The sequence below is a fragment of the Malaya genurostris genome, chromosome 3 (genome assembly GCF_030247185.1).
Source record: "Malaya genurostris strain Urasoe2022 chromosome 3, Malgen_1.1, whole genome shotgun sequence".
In the NCBI taxonomy this organism is placed as follows: Eukaryota; Metazoa; Arthropoda; class Insecta; order Diptera; family Culicidae; genus Malaya; species Malaya genurostris.
The window spans coordinates 225,335,681-225,355,819 of record NC_080572.1 but is presented as its reverse complement, the minus strand read 5'-3'; the positions used below and the strand labels follow the sequence as shown (position 1 = coordinate 225,355,819).

Genomic DNA, 20,139 nt, shown 5'->3' with positions numbered 1-20,139 from the left:
GCCTAGCAGTATATCTATACCGTTAAGCATACGTAAAGTTGACACTATTTATGCAATCCTTTAAATGATATTGTACAAGTGCCATATTATTTCTGACGTCTCAGGCGTAAACGATTGACGGCTTAATACTGACCGTCGCAAAATGTGAACATTTAGGGGTTTTATTGGTTGTGCAAAAAGCACATATTCTTGGACATATTTTGTTTCTATTTTTTCGCGTCAGTGCTTAAGGCAGTTCATAGTTTCTGCACAAACCAACAAAAACTCCTAAATGAAAGTATTTGATTGCAGTGACGAGATAAAAAATAATCAATCAACGGACTAAAATACATGTATAATTTGAAACAAATTTGAACTGATATTAAAGGAACTCATGGCATCATGAAACTTTGTTAGACTGAGAGTTGTATGACCTGACTTGACGTTGAATATTGGACGTTGGATTCCATGTCAGCTTATGAAGTCAACATTTTCAAACTATTATATTTCGTCCATGAATTGTAAGCGCGGCAATGACTTACGAAGAATTAATGCTCATTAAATCTCATAATCTATTGGAATAACATCTAGCATTATTTCATTTCATTAGTGAATACAGATAAATACAAATTTTTCCGCAAAGCAATACAGATTTTCTATGAAAATATCTGGCATCTCTGCTGCTGCGTCACTGCTAACCTCAATCGGATGACCACATTTTGAGAGTTCGGCCGACGACATGACCTGCCACTCGCTCTTTGAAACTGTATCACAAATCCAACTACCCCTCAGTAACTCGTAATGTCCAAATGAAATGATTTCAAAAATGTTTGAAACTAGCAACCCTGGTTGTTTTCAAAACAGTTACGATAACCTTGACTACGTATAATAAACATACAAAACCAGAAACGATATAATTATATTAACTTGATAGGCAAAATGATTTCAACGGTTTGGATTCATAATTTTCTGTTTCGAAATTGATGCAGAACAGAATTCATTGTTTGTAGATTTGACAACGCGGGATAAAGATCTTATCAATATCATTTCAGGTACTTTATTCAAAAAACTGAATGAATTTTCCCTAAAAAATGGCTTGCATGTGGTGAAATCTGAAGGCAGCAATCATTGGCCAATCCAACGCAGTCATTCTAGGACTAGATTTTTTTATTCATTTATTTTTCTCTGATGCCCAGTACGCTATGTATGTATATTGATTGACGTTTCAATCCGGAGATGATCCGATCGTTTTGGAGACCGAATCCTGCAGAAGTGTTGAATTAGAGTGCCTATAACCAGACTGACGGCATCTCATCCGTAATATTGGAAACAAGTCAAAACATTTTATTCAAAATTTTGGAAGTTTCGTTAGCTTTGACAGTATTTAACAGGTCATTTTCTCGTTTGGAACAAAGCTGTGATTCCAAACGAACAGTTGTCGTCACTCTGGTTATAGACACTATATGTTGAATGATTCTGATATACCACTCACTTGAATGTAAATCAACTACAAAATGTAATTTCAAAATCTTGTAGTAATGATGTAATTTGCAAAATCTCGCAAGCAAAACTCTTACAAATAATGTATCATATTAGGTCAAATATAAAAAAAAATATTCTCTGCAACAAAATGTGACACTCAAGTTCGTCGCTCTTTATTCCATGAAATTCGTTCCATTGACTCACTACTTCACGACTAACTTTCTTTATTTGAGACTTGGATCTAAGCTTCCTCCGAAAGTTGAGTTCCTACCCAAGCATCAATGCATCCGCAGTGCTACATTTCCTAGATGATCATCAGTAGAATGCGACAATACAATACTCTTTTCGGTCTCGAGTCATCAGTTCCCATTGTTCCCATGAAAGCAAAGAATTCCTTCAATTTAGCAAACTGTTTATTTAAGTTAGGGTTTCTTGGCAACTGGTTAGTAACAACTAGAACAGTGTTGTTCGAAATGATTATTTTTATCATTTTCAGGGGGTTGCTCAATGTTATGGTAACTGATGGTGATTCGTTAGCGAACAGTTTTCAGGGCAAATTTTCTTCGAATTCTCAGGTCGTGTCGTCGGTTCGGCAGTACTGTTTGTAAACAGAGATTTTTTTGTTTATCTGTTGATAAATTGAATGAGAGCATTAACGGTCCATATCGCCTAAATAGAGTTTTAAAACATTTATTCACGATTGTATACGGTTTGTTTTTGAGATTTATTAAACATAAGTGACTAGTAGTAAAGTGTAAAGATGATTGTTTAAAATGTGTTCTTCGATTTTTGTTTAAGCTTGTTTGTAAACAGCACCGATGAACTGTTATGGATGTATGCTTGTTCATTTGTGAAGTCACGATAAAAAATCTAAGCAAATTGGTTTCTACATAAATACCAGGAAATTATCACCAAGACTCATTTAGGTAAGCAAAAAAAAGGTCCCACGACAACCTTTTCTCTAGAGTGACTATAATCAGAGTGGCGACAGCTGTTCGTTTGGAATGACAGCTCCCAGTTCCAAACGAGCAAACGACCTGTCAATTCAATGTAAAGCTAATGGAATGTTTTGAATTGTTGCCAAAATTACGGATGAGATGTCGTCACTCTGGTTATAGGCACTCTACTTTTCTCATGTATATTCAAGCTAAAACCCAAAATCGGTATTTATCTGTATGACCCGTGAATTATCGGTATTTTGGGAGTGCATACCACGCGTTTAATTTTTTGCGATAACGGCCAATAATCCATCTATCAACATTCACTTTGAAGAGTAATTTCAAATGACTCGGCACTCACTGAGAGTAAGCCATAATCAACGTTGCCAGGTATACCGATTTATCGGTATTTATTCAGATATTTGACCTCTATACCGCAATACAGATATGTACTCCCAAAATACCGATAATTCACGGATCGTACAGATAAATACCGATTTTCGTTGATAGCATGAATGTTTGAAAATTTCATTATCGGGCCCAGTATAAAATGTACTTGTAGTCATCTAAGCTGATTTTGATTGTGTTGGTAATTTTCACATGAAATTAAGTGGCGACAGGCCAGAAGCAAGTAAATATCGTAACAAAACATTCGGGTTCGATTTTGTATTATGTTGGAAGATGAGAAGTAGGCACTATTCTGTATTTAGTTTTGGCAATATATACTAAATCTGTATTCTGTATGAAATCCGCATGGACGTACAGAAATCATTACGATACTGATAATGCTGCATGAATGGCAACTCTGTTGATAAATGAAAAAACAAACACAGTCTAGATGACAGACTGGATTTTTGCCTTTCTCATATAGAAAGGTTATGCAATCACTTGAAAAACCGACTAGTGAAAATTGGCCCGGAGGGCCAAGTGTCATATACCATTCGACTCAGTTCATCGAGTTGAGCAATGTCTGTGTGTGTGTATGTATGTGTGTGTGTGTGTATGTGTCAAATAATCTCACTAGGTTTTCTCGGAGAACCGAATTTGACAAACTTAGATTCAAATGAAAGGTCTCGTGGTCCCATAGGGAATTCCTGAATTTCATGCGGATCCGACTTCCGGTTCCGGAGTTATAGGGTAAAGTGTGTTCAATATTATACACCGTCACTTAAACCGGCGAAACAAAAAACGTAAAAATTTTTCTTAACTGATCTCAAAACTACACAAATCGATAGTCATTATCAGTAGGCAACTAAACAAACCGATTCCGGTTATCCTGGTTCCCGGTATCCGGTTCCGGAAGTACCGAAAATAGTGGTCATACATACCAAAATGGATCTCACTCACTTTTCTCAGCAATGGTTTAACCGATTTCCACAAACTTAGATTCAAATGAAAGGTCTCGTGGTCCCATACGGAATTCCTGAATTTCATCCGGATCCGACTTCCGGTTCCGGAGTTATAGGGTAAAGTGTGTTCAATATTATACACCGTCACTTAAACCGGCGAAACAAAAAACGTAAAAAATTTCCTAAACTGGTCTCAAAACTACACAAATCGATAGTCGTTATCAGTAGGCAACTAAACAAACCGATTCCGGCTATCCTGGTTACCGGTATCCGGTTCCGGAAGTACCGAAAATAGTGGTCATACATACCAAAATGGATCTCACTCACTTTTCTCAGCAATGGTTTAACCGATTTCCACAAACTTAGATTCAAATGAAAGGTCTCGTGGTCCCATACGGAATTCCTGAATTTCATCCGGATCCGACTTCCGGTTCCGGAGTTATAGGGTAAAGTGTCTTCAATATTGTACACCGTCACTTGAACCGGCGAAACAAAAAACGTAAAAAATTTCCTAAACTGGTCTCAAAACTACACCAATCGATAGTCATTATCAGTGAGCAACTAAACAAACCGATTCCGGCTATGCTGGTTCCCGGTATCCGGTTCCGGAAGTACAAATAGAATAACAATATTATATGTTCATGAGAAAGGCATCATTACACCACTAGGTGGATTAAAACAGGTGTTTTAATATGGTAACGTGGCACCATCATGACATATGCGAGTAATGTCCCAACTAAAGGAATATTCGAAACGTGTGTTAAAATTTTTAAAGAATACAATTTGATTGTCCTGTCTGTTAGTCTGTGGCTACTCTGTCTTTGGCTGTTGTTTGATATTTTCGTAGCGATAAGACAATTGGCTTTCAAACACTAAACTCAAATCAACTCCGCCCCTTCAATATTTCACATTCGCCCTTATTTTGAATAACGACGTATTGATTTTTCGATCGACGTTATTCAGAATAAGGGCGATTATGGACCAAGAAAACGATGATGTTAGCAAATTATCACATAGAACAATATTCCTATATATCGAGTATTAAATTCGGAAGTAGTTAATAACATAGTAATTTTTCTTTAAACAAACCTACGGAATGGGTAAAACTTTTGCATGCATTCAACTTGTGCATAAAAAATAAACCTTTAATTTCTTCAATACTTAACTATATTTAGATATTAATTCTAAATGAGGTTATGTCATCAAATGGAATGGTGAAATAAACGGCCAGACCAATTATTTCAGAGCGGTCAACATTTAAAGTCAATAAAGCTTGCTTCATTTAGAATTGGAACAAACTTTTGCTCATATTGTGGCGCTCCTGGTGGACGGATTTGGAAGCTCTTGGCGCCCACGTGTCGGGAATTTTGTCAGCTTCACGTATGATTTTTGACATTCCGAAAATCGACTGTACTTTGTAAACAATCAACATGGAAGCCGAAAGAAGGAAAAAAAATTGTGCACAGTTATTTGGAAAATCCATTGTGGTCTGCATCTAGGCTAGCTAAACAGCTGAAATTGCCCAGAAATACCGTATGGCGCGTTATCAAATGGTATAAGAAAACATTGACGACGATTCGGAAGCCTCAAGCCGATCGTCGGAGTCGAACTGACGACCGGAAATTGCGTGGTAAGATTTTGAAGACGATTAAGAGGAATCCTAATCTGTCGGACCGTGATTTGGCCAGAAAATTCGGTGCTGCCCATAGTACCGTGGGGAGAACTCGACTCCGGGAAGGAATCAAGTCGTATCGAGCTGGAAAACAGCAAAGTCGGACATTAAAACAGAATAGTGTGGTCAAAATTCGTGTTCGGAAACTATATGACCAGGTGCTGATCAAGTTCGATGGGTGTCTTCTGATGGACGATGAAACCTGTGTCAAGGCTGACTTCGGTCAAATCCCAGGTCAAAAATTTTACTTTGCAACGGCTCGGGGGGATGTTCCAGCCAAATTTAAATTTGTTTTTGATTTGGCCGGGCATTTGCAGCTGCGGCAAAAAAACGAAAGTTTTCGTTACAAATAAGACAATGACATCGGAACTATACCAAAAAGAGTGTCTCCAAAAACGAATTTTGCCGTTCATTCGATCCCACAAGCATCCTGTAATGTTTTGGCCAGATTTGGCAAGCTGTCATTACAGCAAAGCCGTTTAAGAATGGTATGCAGAGAAAGTGGTCCAGTTTGTTCCGAAAAACCATAACCCACTCAACTGCGCCCAGTTCCGCCCTATTGAGAAATACTGGGCAATCATGAAGAGGAGACTCAAGGCAAAGGGAAACGTTGTCAAAGACATCAATCAGATGACGACCTGGTGGAATAAGATAGCTAAAACGATGGACGAAGAAGGTGTGCGCCGCCTACTGAGCCGTGTTACAGGAAAAATTAGAAAATTCCTTCAAAACCGTGACGAATAATTTTATCCGTATTTTTTCTTAAAAGTATGAAGAAAACGCTACATTTGTATAAAAAAAAAGATCTTGAATACAATAATAAATAACTGAAATACAGGCAATTGTCTTTGTTCCAATTCTATTTGAAGCAAGCTTTATTATCAATCTGTAGGTCATTTTGAAAGCAAAAAACTTAGATTTATTCTCAAGCGGAATATTAAAAATATTGGTTGAAATTCTAATCGATAGAAATTAATGGTTTTTCCCTAATTAAAACAGAATATTCTTTGATTATTCGAATTTTAATTGCAAATAAATAAAAATTCCTATGTATTTTGACAGCTTTATTTGAAAATATCATCGTTTGTACAACAGCGCCATCTACATGTCGACCTGTCGTTAGAAAGCCAATTGTAAACGTTTACAATATATTCCTTACTGACTAATTGGCACATTGTCGCAAAGCTGATTTACCGGTAGCGACACCTGCCAATGAAAAGTGGAACCAAGAAAAGGAGGATTCTTTCGGAAATTTTTATCTCGGCAGTAGTGATTTGCACCATTTTTGTCGTTTATTCAATAGTACAAATAGATATCAGCAATAAAAGTACACTCGGAGTAGAAGAAAATTGATTTCAAAGTGATTATTACTACTTATTAATGTAAACTACGATTAAACATGGAAAATTTTCAGAAATGTGTAAAATTGGGTAAGGTTAGGTCGACGACACGACCAGGCACTCCGAACAAAAATCTGAACAAAAAGTGTTCGAGAGTGATTTACCGCCAGTTACCATAAATATAGCGACCCCTCGATAATCATGAAAATAATCTTCTTGAGCAACACTGTTTTAGTTGCTATGAACTAGTTACCAAGCAGCGCTATAATAAATAAACAAATTATTTGAGAAAGTTGTGAAACTTTTATATAAATTTAAATTTTGTTACAACGTACTTTCTAGATTTGCGCCGACCACAATAGTACAATAACCAAATCTAGTACTAGAACTAGTGTTGCGACAGAAAGGCGTCATCCTATATCGTCCACAACTACCCATTAGCTCTATCTGCAGTGTATTCATCTAACACATCCATGATGATGGTCTTTCTTTTTAGTAATATCCAGTCGAGTTTCCGAAACCCATGACTTTTGCTTAATATACTGTCAACCAAACTGGAAGTTAGTACCAGTCTTCACGAAACGAAAATGAGACTTCATCGTTAAATTGTATCCGACACTCTTCACATTCGACTACTTCAACAAGTTCCAGCCGCCTTACGGTAGACTGTAGCTACAGCAAACACAAATTATTTGTATTATTTGTATTTGGTTACAGTCTGTTTGAGACACAAATAATCAAATTATTTGAAGGAGACCAGTTTAAACTGGAGGCTTTCCATGTGCACTTCAAAACCTATAATTTCAATCAGATCTAATTTCCCGAGAAATTTTCGAAGATCTTAAATGACTGAGAGTAGAAGTAGAGGAGTTTCCAAAATATGACAGCGCATTGTTTCACAACATGTATGCTGATTAGCAACGAGGGTTGAACGATTTTAAACATGTGGCGAATTGAAATGAAACTTATTTACATAGCAGATAGTCATTATAGATTTAAGTACGGTTACTATTTAACAAACATTCATAAAAATTGAATTGTCTGGAAGTCATTTTTAATATGAGCACCAGCAAGCTTTAACGAAGACCTCTATTCGATTAAACTAAATGATAATTCCACTCAAGGCAGTTTGTTTTGTTTACATTTCCCAAGTCTTCAATATGCAGTAACCAAGGTTATGGTAACTGTTATTTAAAATTAATAATCTTTCAACTTGTGTTGCCAGTTTCAATAGTTTTTCAGGCGATTTCGTTTTGACATTACCAGTTACTGAGGGGTAGTTAAATTTGCGATACAGTTTCGATAGACGAGTGGCAGGTCGTGTCGTCGGTTAGGTTTTTTCGGATCAACATTTTTTCAAACAGAAACCAGTGTAATGTTGATTTCTCGAGTACTAGAATGTATAGCGATCGAGTACTATTTATATATGATACTTTTTCCAGGGATTTGCAAAATGGTATCAAACCAAGTTTAAAGCTATATTCTGAATAAACGGTAGATTTCGCACAATTAACTAAGATCAACATTACCACTTCAGAGTAAAAACATTTTCTTCAACTTCTACTATGATTTTTCAAATGAATATGCCCGGAAAGGTCTCATCTCATCTCAGTTTTGCGACAACATGCCAATTATGTATTGATGAACATCTATATCAGCCCTTTTGAAAAATTACCCGAGAATTCATAACTCTCGGTTGATTTTTCATTAGGGCGTATAAGCAAGTGACAGTTTCTCTTTAATCACTCTCTCTTTCGATTATTGTGATGTGATTAAAAAGATTTTCTTTGATATCACTATTCTGCTTGAAAGTCGAAAGTTTCGGGCTAAGACAAGACCTGACAACTGGGGGGGCTGCTTTTGTTCCAAAATGGACCAGTTTCTGATTGGCTGATTTTGATGTTGCTACCCGCACATTGTGAAAAGAAAAAATTCTTTGAAGGTACGCGAGCAATGATGCCAAGTATGAAGAAAATCAGAAAACCAAGTTTATTAAAATGTACAATTTTAGCTCACCAATGAAAGTAAAAATTTTCAGAGAATGTTTCACTTTTTTCAATCTCATTTGTAATAAATGTTTATAGTGGCAGCACTGTGTAATTAGAATCAGCATCAAGCCGTTTTTCTTTTTAGTGAATTAAAGTGTAAGGGGCTGTCCATAAAAGACGTCATGCTTTTTTGACGATTTTTGACTCCCCATCCCCCCTTTGTCACAAATTGTCACAGAAGCAAAGACCCCCCTTCCCCCCTATGTCACGTGTCACGAATTCAAAATTAATAAATTCATCTCAATAAATTTTCAATATGTATGACAAACCTTACAAATATGAGGGAAAAATCGATTTATTACATGCTGTCATTAGATTAAAAAATATCCATAAATCTACAAAATCATCGGAATTATTTTATTAATATCAATTATATAAATTAACAAAAGTATTTGGTTGGAATTGATGAAACATTTAATTCATCTGTTTTAGTCCTCCTAGGGCTACACAGATATATTATTGTTTTAGGTAAAGAATAATATTTCCGTAGTGTAGCTTACTGGGCTGAGAAAATAAAGACCAAAACCTCATCAAAACGAGATCACTGCCGGAGAATCTTTTCATTATTAGTTGATCAGTGTAAGTTCAATCATTGGATGATTCGATAAGCTTTTATGTTGGTGGAGTAAAATCACATATGATCAAGATAAGACATGACATGTTCTACGTCTGAAATCGTTGATATCCCGCCCTTTTTCAAATTAAGTATAATTGAATAAACTGCATCAGAATCAGATAAGAGAAATTCTTATGATATACTATTATCATTGCTAGAAAATCAAATTACTGAAAAAATTGTCAGTGCACATCTTAAGTTAAACTGTTTGAAGGCATCTTTTTCTTTTTTACTCATATTAGGCAAAATTTATAAATTTCGCTAATTTACTCGCTCCTCCGTGCACTTTTGCTGATCGCAACAGAAATGATTTCCTGCATCACTCATTTCCGAATTTACAAAAAAAGCTTTTATATCTACAAATACATGTTATCCTATAGAATGTAAACGTTTATTGTGGAGATTTTTTCAGGAAATAGGGCAAAGCAGTAATATAATTAGGTATTTCAAAAATGCGCTCATTGAAAATATTGGACGTCACATTCCGAAAACCTCCCCCCTGTCACAAAAAGTCACGTTTTATGAAACACCCCCCTCCCCCTTGTGGCGTGACGTCTTTTATGGACAGCCCCTAACCAAAAAAGATTTGTTAAATTAGTATAAACTCGAAAGTGTGTTTAGTTTTACGAGAAGAATGAACTGTTGTGTTCCACACTATGGTCGCACTAAGCACTTCTATCCAAACTTGACTTTTTCCGGTTTCCAAAACATCCGGTAATACGTCAACAAAGGATTCGATTTTGCGTTCAACATGAGATATTTCGTGTTTTGTCACCAAAGCTCAATAAATTGTTTTTAAGCGTTAATATATAATAAAAATGCATTCACCAAAACATTTTTCATGTTTATTTAGAATCAAAAGCCGAGTCTGAAAATTTAAATTTAATCAATTTTTTTTCTTATCATAAAGTTATCGAAAAATCTGTAAATATGGCTACACTGTAGCCGATACGTTGGTATTTATCCCACAGGGCGAAAATGACGAGAAGGATGATTTGGAAGAAAGAATAAGAAGCCAGTTGTCAGGTCTTGTCTTAGGTTTCGGGTATCATTTCATGCAAAGAGTTAAGTGATAAACGTGGAAACCGCTTGGTAATTAATAGAAGAGAAAGTAAACAAAGAGAAACTGTCACTTGCTTATACGCCCTTTTGAAAAATTAACCGAGATATGTGAAATCCTTGAGGCATGCTGACAACACTGTAGTGGCTGTCAAAAATTTTAAAAATTGCTTTTGTTCAATTTGTCATTCATGAATTAAATTATAGAAATTTTTTTTATCAACTCACGAGAAAATACGCAGAAAAATTCTCTAGCAGTAGCATAAATCTTCTAGTGCTGTCTAAGTGCTCTGAATATTTTATGTAGCTGTTCCTAGTGATATTTATCTAAAATGGAAGACATTGGTCGAATGTTATCGAACGTAAGTTGGCTTGTACTCATTAGAAATTGAAGTAATAAATCAGTAATGATTTCATCTCGCTACGTTATTAGTACACGGACCCAGTAACTACAAAAAAAGATGTCAGCGACTGTTTGAAACAGTACAAAGCCCTTGGTTATCATTTGGAATCATACGGTGAGTCAGAGTTTTATTATGCTGTGATAATCTTTCAAATGGCAATAAAAATCACCTCCAATTGTAGTGTTCAACGATGGAACAGTCAAACAATTGCTCAATCTGCAGGGAACCATTCCGGTTCGATATAAGGGTAATACCTATCATATTCCCATTTGCATCTGGCTTTTGGACACTCATCCCAGATATGCTCCAATTTGCTACGTGAAACCTACTTCGGATATGCACATCAAGGTTTCTATGTATGTTGATCATAATGGAAAAATTTATTTGCCATATCTGCACGATTGGAATCCAGTGCAATCGGATTTACTAGGACTCATCCAGGTGATGATTGTCACCTTTGGAGAATTCCCACCGGTGTACTCGGTGCCGAAACAAGCAAAGGCAAAAACAACACCCTATCCAACTCGTATGATAGATCACATTTTGCGGATGTAGCCAGGAATTAATTGATTAATTATTTCAGAGTCTTTCATGCCACAACCACCAACAACAAACACTCAAAGTCAGTATAGCCCATATCCAGCACAGCAACCGTATCCTCCGTATCCAGCAACAGGCGGAGCTTACAGCGGCTATAATCAACCGGGTGCCATCGGGAATTTTCCTCCCTACATACCTCCTGGAATGCCAACTGCTGCCGGCTACAACACCGGATATGTAAATCTTTTTTGTTTTTGTGAAATCTTGTTATTGTTTAGCCGAATGTTGTATAATTGTTTCAGAATCCATCCGGGCAAGGTACAGGAACTATCACCGAGGAGCACATTAAGGCCTCATTGGTTAGTGCAGTCGAGGATAAACTAAAGCGCCGTATTCAGGAGAAGGTCCACCAGTGTCAGGCGGAGATTCAAACATTGAAACGCACTCAACAGGAGTTGAACGAGGGGCAGTCGAAAATCAACGATATTATCTCTCGTCTAGAGCGTGACGAACAGGAACTCACCAAGAGCATAGCAGTGTTGAAGGATAAAGACCAAGAACTGGAAAGAGCACTCGAAAGCCTGGAAAAAGTGGACGGTATCGATGTTGATGAAGCAGTAACTACAACGGCTCCACTTTACAAACAGTTAGCGCATATAATTGAATAATTGAGGAAAGTTCTGTAACGGATTTCTTATTTTCAGACTGCTTAACGCGTACGCAGAAGAAGCGGCTATTGAAGATGCGGTTTATTTCATGGGCGAAGCGCTGCGCAGCGGAGTGATCGATCTTGAAGTGTTTCTCAAAAATGTGCGACAACTTTCGCGGAAACAGTTCATGCTGCGCGCATTAATGCAAAAGTGCCGACAGAAGGCTGGCCTTTCCGCCCAGTAACCTCTGATCTGCCTTCATTATTAAACGTGAAAGTCGTTATTTTAGCTAGACGATGGGGTTGTATATAAGTTGAACAATACGGAAGTAAGAGGGAAGAGTTTTCGAGAAAAGGCAAACTGTGCTAATATTCCTTTCAATCCTACATCCTCTCACATAGTGTCACCAACCTGCGTCTTGGATGTAATGATCCCACATGAGAATTATAACATATGAACAATGCTATTTTTATTATTACAAACTATGCACGTTTATGTCATGTAAAATCTGCAGAGCAATTGGTTAAATATATAAGAATGAAACCACCTTCAACCAAATATTTTGTCCTTTGGCTTTTATTTTTGCATTATTGTTCACTTGCGCCACATATTTTTTACATTCATCTTCTTTAATCGCACCGGGTCATAATACGAAATAAACCCTACGATTCACAGAAAAGTAATAATTCAACCCCCATTTATTTTCTGTGCTATAGCTGTGGACAACAAACCATTGCGATGTTCTGGGTCAATTTGGATTTCTCTATTTTTTTCATAAAAAGATCTGCTGTTGATGCCTACATAGACCAGTGTTGTATTAAAATTTAGTTTTCAATCGTTTTATTATTCTCATCAAATTCTTTTTTTTCGGCAAAACCACGTGAAATTTAAGAAATTGATTACTATTCAGTGCGTTGGCATGGAATACATAAATTGATTGAAACGGCTCACACTGGATTGGACCATTCACACGCTCGATACATACAGACATAGAAGTGTGTTAAAGTTAGTAGCAGATCCTGGCACTGCCAGTGAATGTAGAAACATTCACACGTAAATTCCTACCGACAGCAGCAGAAACAATACACCAAATCCGAGGAAAATCGAGGCAAACAGCGATATTAGCAGTTCCTTGAAAATGACGCCATCTTTTCCACCTAATTTTGGCCGCGACACTTCAAACACAAAAAACCACGCCGTGAAAAACGTTCCAATGAGCAGCAGCACACTAGCCAGATGTGGGAAAACGGCCGGATTGACCGGCGAAATGTAACGAACCATGGAATCCATTTGTCTGGAAAGATGGGAGACACTCGATGTGAATACTGTTTTCGGGGTTTTCGGAAGATTCTAATGTAGAAATTATTTGTAGATAAAAGGTTGATTGTTGAACGTACAGTTATTTGCAGCTTTCACAATTATTTGCAATTATCAATACAGATAACAGCAATAGTTAATGTAATTCGTGTAATTTCTAGCTTCCCGGCCGCGAACGCCTAAAAACAACATACAAAATTACGTGGCGAAAGATGTCATCAACGTATTCGATTCTGACAGACATTCCTCGTTGAAAACGAAGCAACAGGGATGCTAGATATTTTAATTATTTGACACTGAGAAAAAAATCAGTAACCGTTAAAATAAATACACGCAGAAAAATCCCAGTTTTTAAAACAACAAAACGATAAGCGAAATTGTTCGAGCTAAGATAATCTCAAGATTAGGGTAACAGAGGTATTTTATCCCACTTTAGGAATGATTTAATTTTGGCTTTGAAACCCCCTTCCGCAATAGATAATTTAATGTGATTAGCTTCAAATTGATGAAACATAAGGTAATTAACATCGTTAAAATCCGATGAAATCGATAAAGTTTGTTAGGTGGGCCAAAATATATGAAGTGGCCAAAAAACCTCTGTTACCCTACAATGTTCCTTACGATCCATTGAAAAATGTTCGGGCAAAATATAGGGATAGGGATAGTGTTTCAAAAACAACAGATACTTATTTCCGTTTGCGGAAACTGTTGTTTTAAAACAAACATTTTCCGACCTATACTTCCAGTCTCAATATATTTTTAAGCAACATTGTTTTCTGTTTTATTTGAATCAAAATTTTGGTCTAGTCAAATAAAAAAAAATGTTTAGTCCTATATTATTGTTGAAATAAATTATCTATTACATAGTCATTAGGCAGTTTTGGTACCTTAAGGGAAGTTTCTTGAAATAAAACTTCAACTGATAAACTATTCTAACAAGCTATTCTGTTTTTTTTTTTCAAAGTTTAGAATATAAATAATTTATGCAAAGAACAGATATTTTTTATTTTTAGCATATTTGATTAGTGTGATCTCAACTTTCATGTTTTATCGTATAATGAAACCAGACATTCCGAACTTTGGGCAACATAATTGTTATAAACAGAAACAAAAAATGTTATTCTAAGAATGTGAGTATATTCTTCAACCAAATTATGTCATTTTGCAGCACGCATATCATAATTCATTTTGTTTTTTGTATAAACGCATAATGTTTCCAATGAAACCATTTTCATATGAACATAAAGCAAATAGCAATAATTCTAGTCTTTTAATCATCAACTTTTGCTATCCGGGAAAATTTGTCTTGTTTCAATTTCAAAAAGAACTCGTGTCGAACCAATTTTTTGTTTTACTTTAATAACTCGCGTGCTAACAACAACAACTGTGAAGATTAATGTCAATGAATTAAATTCTCTCGGAGCGATAGTCAAAACCGGGGTCAACGAAAAAAAGTTCACCGTTCCGTCTGATGTTAAATTCTATGCTCTATTTGTCATAATTCACCTGCATTTCCTTTCAAAGTAAATGTTGGCAGATTACTTATAGGTTTTTATAAAAAAAGTGAGTTATTTTCCCAGTGCCTGGAAAATATGTTATCACCTCTTCATCGTGGTGTGTTGGGATTTTATCGTAGCTGTGAACGTACTTCGTTTTTATTTATGAACACGCACCGTACCATGAAATAATGTCAAATGAATAATCGACAACGTTTGATATTTCGCGAAAGTTTCTGAAAATACATTATAATTTTTGATACATAAGGTAACTATTCAATTAGCATGCTTTAAGACGTAAGTAGTAGGCTACAGAAATGTTAAATTCCAGAACATCCCGATGTTCCCGTCAATCCCTTTCTACCCTGAATAGTGCAAAAAATTATCGTATTTCCTGGATACTTGGAAGGTTGTCACACTAATATATATTTTTCTTATAATTTACTTCCAACACACTGAACAATAACGGAAATAGAAAGTTTCATTAACAAGCTTTCCTGTTTTCTGTGCTAGTACGATGGAGACACCCGGGGCTCCTTCAAAGCAGGTACAGAGGATTGTACTATTATAGTCTACAAATCGTGCTTCCTTTTCTAACTTGCCTTTAGGTCTAAATTAGTTCGCTATTTTTCATTTCAAGATTGGAATGCATGCCTTTATCCGCAACTCTAACTAAATTTATGTTTTTGTTTTGCTGTTTTGAATCAAATTTGCCATACAAGCCTAATATAACGAATTATTTTACAGAAACGACGCCCCCGAAAGTATAAACCAAAGCAAGCTTTGGTTCAAGAAGCGATCGTGCAGCAACCGATTTCTCTTCCGACAACACCTACTCAAAGTCGATCCAAGTCAACTACGACGAACAAAGAAAACATTCAGAACACAACACAGGGTAATAATAACGCAAGTAAAAGGCGTCGCAAACGAAACAAAAACAAGAGTACAGAGTCCACAGTAGAAACGGTTAAACCAATATTACTGGAAGATATTTTTCCTGCTTCGCACATCTATAACTTGGAAAATCAAGCAATACCAAGAAAGGGTACAGTTGGTTCAGTTCAAAGCATCGTAATTCCCAAGCAACAATATCGTCAATCAGTGTCAACCAAGGTTGCTGTTGTTGATATTGCCACAGAGCTAATATTTCCCAATTCAAACGAAGCACAATTCGAAACTAATACCTGCTCTGTTAAAAATATTCCTGTGAAAGATATATTTCCCACCTCATCAGTGTATGCCTTTACCGATAATGCTATTCCTAGAAAACTGAAATCAGCTAAGATTGAACAACAAATAAAGTGCAATAAACCTTCAATCACATTTCCAGGAATAGAAAACATTTCTGTAGAACAGATTTTCCCAGCTCTTCAGAAACAAAATCCGCTGTCTGTTGAGAACACTATGGATCCTCCTAAGACGGAAAAGACCCGTGAGGAAATCATGGCCGAGCGTGAAGCCAAGAAGGCTGCTAAAGCTGCAGCAAAAGCTAAAAATAAAGGAGACAAACCGAAACTGAACGATCCCGCCTCCACTTCGCTACAAAAATCAAACACAGACTCCAGTTTGTCCGAAAAGTTCTCAAAAATGCATATCACAGAACAAGGGCACCCAAAATCGAACGATACAAAATCTCGCAACGAGAACGACACAATAACTAGAAAGTCTGATGAAAAAGCACAAACTCCGAAATTGGTATCTGATAGCGTAAAAGCTGAAGTCAAAGGGCCACTCAAGACAGGAACAACAAAAGCCGAACGGAGGGCTCTACAGGAAGCACAGCGGGCAGCCAAAGCAGAAGCTCAGACGAAAAAAACGGTTCCATTAGTTAAAGAAAAATCCAATTCTGAACCGATTTCCGTAAAGGATTCCACACCCAAGGTTAGTTCTTAAATAAGTTTCCGTAATAAGTTTCAGCAACAATCATTTTCAGAAAATTGTAAAAAAATCCACGAAAACGACAGACGTTGCTCAACAGCCCCACATGGTTAAATTGTTTAATCACCTGTACACGAAAAAAATCGCTGCTTCTGAAGTTGTGAATTCAACTCAGCTCCATCCAGCCATCACCAAGCTTGGGCTGCAGTATGCTGATGGTTACATAGCTGGTTCGAAGGCTCGGTGTCTAGCATTCTTGAAAGCATTAACGCAAATGATTCAGGATTATGAAACACCTCCGGATAAAGAGTTTTCCCGAGGCTTCGAGGAGGCATTGATCCCGAACATTGCGCATCTACAAAAGTGCCGTCCGTTCTCCGTTTCGATGACCAATGCTCTCAAGTATATCAAAATGTATTCGCGACAACTGAACTCAAAGGATCCCGATTCCGACGTGAGAATACAAAAATATACCCATTTTGTTGATTTCAGTTTACTACAGTTAGAAATAAATGTTTCAGCAAAAGGAGTTTCTTCTAGATGCCATCGATACTTACGTTCGGGACCAGATAGAAAAGGCCGAGGAGGCAATTAGCATATCCGTGCAGGAGAAAATCTACGACGGTGATGTGATTCTCACCTATGGCTGCTCTTCCCTGATAAAACACATCCTCGAAGAGGCCAACCGCCGACAGAAAACCTTCCGGATCGTCATCGTTGATTCTCGTCCTCGCAATCAGGAGCACGAAATGTTACGCCAACTGGTGGCACAAGGAATCGAATGTACCTGCGTACTTATAAATGCAATCAGCTACGTAATGCCCGAGGTCACGAAGGTTTTACTGAGTGCCCATGCTCTACTGGCAAATGGGTGCGTCATGTCACGCGTCGGAACGGCACAGATAGCACTGGTGGCCAAATCCTGTAACGTTCCGGTGCTGGTGTGCTGCGAGACCCACAAGTTCAGCGAACGCGTGCAGACCGATGCATTCGTGTATAACGAAATTGGTAAAATCTACGGTTTATGTCGGTAGCAAATTTTTTACATTCATTTCGTTTTTACAGGTAATCCCAACGATCTGATATTGAACTCAGGCACACGGGAAAATAGGCTACACAATCCTCTTGCGGAGTGGGAGTCGATTAGCAATCTGACACCGTTGAATTTGCATTATGACGTAACACCGCCGGAGCTTGTGACTGCCGTCGTGACAGAGGTGGCCATTCTTCCTTGCACTAGTGTTCCGGTCATATTACGCATCAAACCGTCGGAAGTCGGATACTGAAAAACTAAAAAGTAGTTTTTCGATCCCCTTACAGATAAATCCCGTACTTATAGTTTATGAAATTTAGGCAAGGGATGTCTGATGCTTTTGGTGAAAAAAATGACTTTGAAAATAAAACTTGATTTTCGAACATGTTCATAATTTATTCCTAGTATTTTTCATATTTTAATATAACGGATATTCATTGAAGTATGTGTGTATTCCATTGTCCGATATCAAAGATATCATATTAACAAGATATCCAGCTCTCACATTTCCCAAACAAATCATTGACAACATCCTTTTTTGGCGAATATGGCGCCCTCAGGTGTCTGTACGAGGGGCTGGGGTCCACTAGGAGATTGATAGTACCTATTAGCTCTCTCCGGACAGTACCAGCCTAGATGCCGTGTGGAATCCGGCGGAAAAAAATGAACCAAGAATAGATCCACTGGGTTCCTGCTTCCATGTCGTAAAAGGCGACAATTGCAGGAGTTTCTTGTTCCTTTTAGTTATCAGATATTTTCAATGTTTCACTTCTGATTACTCTATTTTACTAAATTATCTCTTCATTCAATCTATCAATTTCCGTCTAACTTCGAAAAAAAGTTTCATTTGGAATGTTTTCTTCTTTCATATTATTGATTGTCTGTCAGGATTGTAAATTGAATGATAAATAAATAAATAATCTATAACTATTGCGCAAATCCGTTAATATTACAAAGTTAATAACAGAGATAACATATATCGATATATTGAACACGTAGTAAAAAACACTTGATATTAATATTTCAAACAATAAATTAATATTTTTCTCGGTAGCCGGCTGCCCAGATCAACCAATATAACCAATTAATAATTTTAATAAGTAATTAAAATAATAAAGCGGAAATAATAAAGATTAATAAATAATAAATAAAGACGCGCGTGAAATATGTTGACCTTTATTTGGTGATTTAAAATGATTTTATAACAACTGTTTAGAATATGGCAATGCAATGAATCAACTATTTTGTCTAAATCCTATTCACTCGTTTATTTTATATAACGTAATTTCATTTATAAAAAATAGAGAAATTTTTATTTTTTACGCGATAGTATTGCAAATTTTTCTTCAGTTTCCTCGAACAAAAGCTGTGAATCAAGACTTGCCGGGACTTCAATATAGGATATTGTTGAAACATTCACTCGGGAAGTCAATGAGTTTAGTGGTGCATCCGAACACCTTGAAACCGGAACATACCGGAACCGGAGTCGCAGGCGAATAATACCAATACTGAAATTTTTACTAACAAATATCCTTCTCCCGTGACACTTGTGGAGTGCGAAGTAGTATATACGGCCTCTAGTAACAACAAGTGTTGGACTATAGGACACTTAAAACCATTTCTTGAGCTCGGCATAATAAAATGCCGAAACTGATCAGCAACAAGTAAATTTGCTGATTGCTCAGTAATCAATACGCATGTTTCTGAACTTCGTTAAATGCATTCACTGATATTTCGGTAAAATGCTTCACTTTGCCGAAATTTGGCATAATTGCTTGCTGAATTTATCAGTAAACAACAGATATGCCGACATCAGCAGAGACGTTTGCCGAGATTTCGGAATATGCGCTAGCTGTTGCCGAGATTCAGCACGACAGCTGTCATTTATTGTCGCGTTACATTTTTGCTCCGCATTGCGCGATTATTTTCTGATGAAATTCTCTAGTGAAAAAATGGATAATCTTCGAAGAAATGTGGAACCACTTGCAAGTAAAAATATTGAATAAATATAGTGACATGTTTCGCTTTATAAAAAGCGACTTTATCAGAGCACTCGCGATTATAAGGGAAAAACACCCAACACGACAAAACTTTGAGGGATATGCGAAAAAATAACCCAATGCATGGAATAATTCAATAGATCAAAGTAAGTTTATTTGAACAATACCGTATATGCATCATTAAATATTGAAAATCCAAAAATCAATATATATATATATATATATATATATATATATATATATATATATATATATATATATATATATATATATATATATATATATATATATATATATATATATATATATATATATAAATTAATTTTTATTTACATATT

At 36.5% G+C, this 20,139-nt stretch overlaps 3 protein-coding genes across 4 annotated transcripts; 2 read left to right on the top strand and 1 right to left on the bottom strand.

The window, feature by feature from the left end:
• The first annotated feature begins 10,640 nt into the window (after positions 1 to 10,640).
• Positions 10,641 to 12,629, top strand: LOC131437773 (tumor susceptibility gene 101 protein). The gene is made up of 6 exons (XM_058607331.1): positions 10,641 to 10,845; positions 10,917 to 11,001; positions 11,069 to 11,413; positions 11,471 to 11,664; positions 11,730 to 12,073; positions 12,132 to 12,629. The coding sequence occupies exons 1-6, from the start codon at positions 10,816 to 10,818 to the stop codon at positions 12,319 to 12,321; spliced, it is 1,188 nt and encodes a 395-aa protein (XP_058463314.1). The 5' UTR covers positions 10,641 to 10,815; the 3' UTR covers positions 12,322 to 12,629.
• Positions 12,630 to 12,867: 238 nt separating this feature from the next.
• On the bottom strand, positions 12,868 to 13,633 carry LOC131436188 (transmembrane protein 258). Its single transcript, XM_058604760.1, has 2 exons — positions 13,475 to 13,633; positions 12,868 to 13,371 (listed from the first exon to the last, which is right to left on the bottom strand). The coding sequence occupies exon 2, from the start codon at positions 13,365 to 13,367 to the stop codon at positions 13,125 to 13,127; it is 243 nt and encodes an 80-aa protein (XP_058460743.1). The 5' UTR covers positions 13,368 to 13,371; positions 13,475 to 13,633; the 3' UTR covers positions 12,868 to 13,124.
• A 1,421-nt stretch (positions 13,634 to 15,054) lies between these two features.
• Positions 15,055 to 18,243, top strand: LOC131437190 (translation initiation factor eIF-2B subunit delta). 2 transcript variants are annotated; one of them, XM_058606368.1, is made up of 6 exons: positions 15,055 to 15,158; positions 15,366 to 15,437; positions 15,638 to 16,771; positions 16,824 to 17,222; positions 17,290 to 17,776; positions 17,834 to 18,243. In XM_058606368.1, the coding sequence occupies exons 2-6, from the start codon at positions 15,408 to 15,410 to the stop codon at positions 18,052 to 18,054; spliced, it is 2,271 nt and encodes a 756-aa protein (XP_058462351.1). In that variant the 5' UTR covers positions 15,055 to 15,158; positions 15,366 to 15,407; the 3' UTR covers positions 18,055 to 18,243. The 2 variants fall into 2 exon arrangements, with proteins under 2 accessions (XP_058462351.1, XP_058462352.1); XM_058606369.1 differs by lacking the exon at positions 15,055 to 15,158 and adding an exon at positions 15,169 to 15,187.
• Positions 18,244 to 20,139: the final 1,896 nt, after the last annotated feature.

Coding starts and splice junctions, on each gene's coding strand:
- LOC131437190 (XM_058606368.1), top strand. CDS start 15,408: ATGGAGACACCCGGGGCTCCTTCAAAGCAG. Junction 16,772..16,823: donor TAAAGGATTCCACACCCAAG/GTTAGTTCTTAA, acceptor AATCATTTTCAG/AAAATTGTAAAAAAATCCAC. Junction 17,223..17,289: donor CAAAGGATCCCGATTCCGAC/GTGAGAATACAA, acceptor TAAATGTTTCAG/CAAAAGGAGTTTCTTCTAGA.
- LOC131437773 (XM_058607331.1), top strand. CDS start 10,816: ATGGAAGACATTGGTCGAATGTTATCGAAC. Junction 11,002..11,068: donor TTATCATTTGGAATCATACG/GTGAGTCAGAGT, acceptor CTCCAATTGTAG/TGTTCAACGATGGAACAGTC. Junction 11,665..11,729: donor CCGGCTACAACACCGGATAT/GTAAATCTTTTT, acceptor TAATTGTTTCAG/AATCCATCCGGGCAAGGTAC.
- LOC131436188 (XM_058604760.1), bottom strand. CDS start 13,367: ATGGATTCCATGGTTCGTTACATTTCGCCGGTCAATCCGGCCGTTTTC.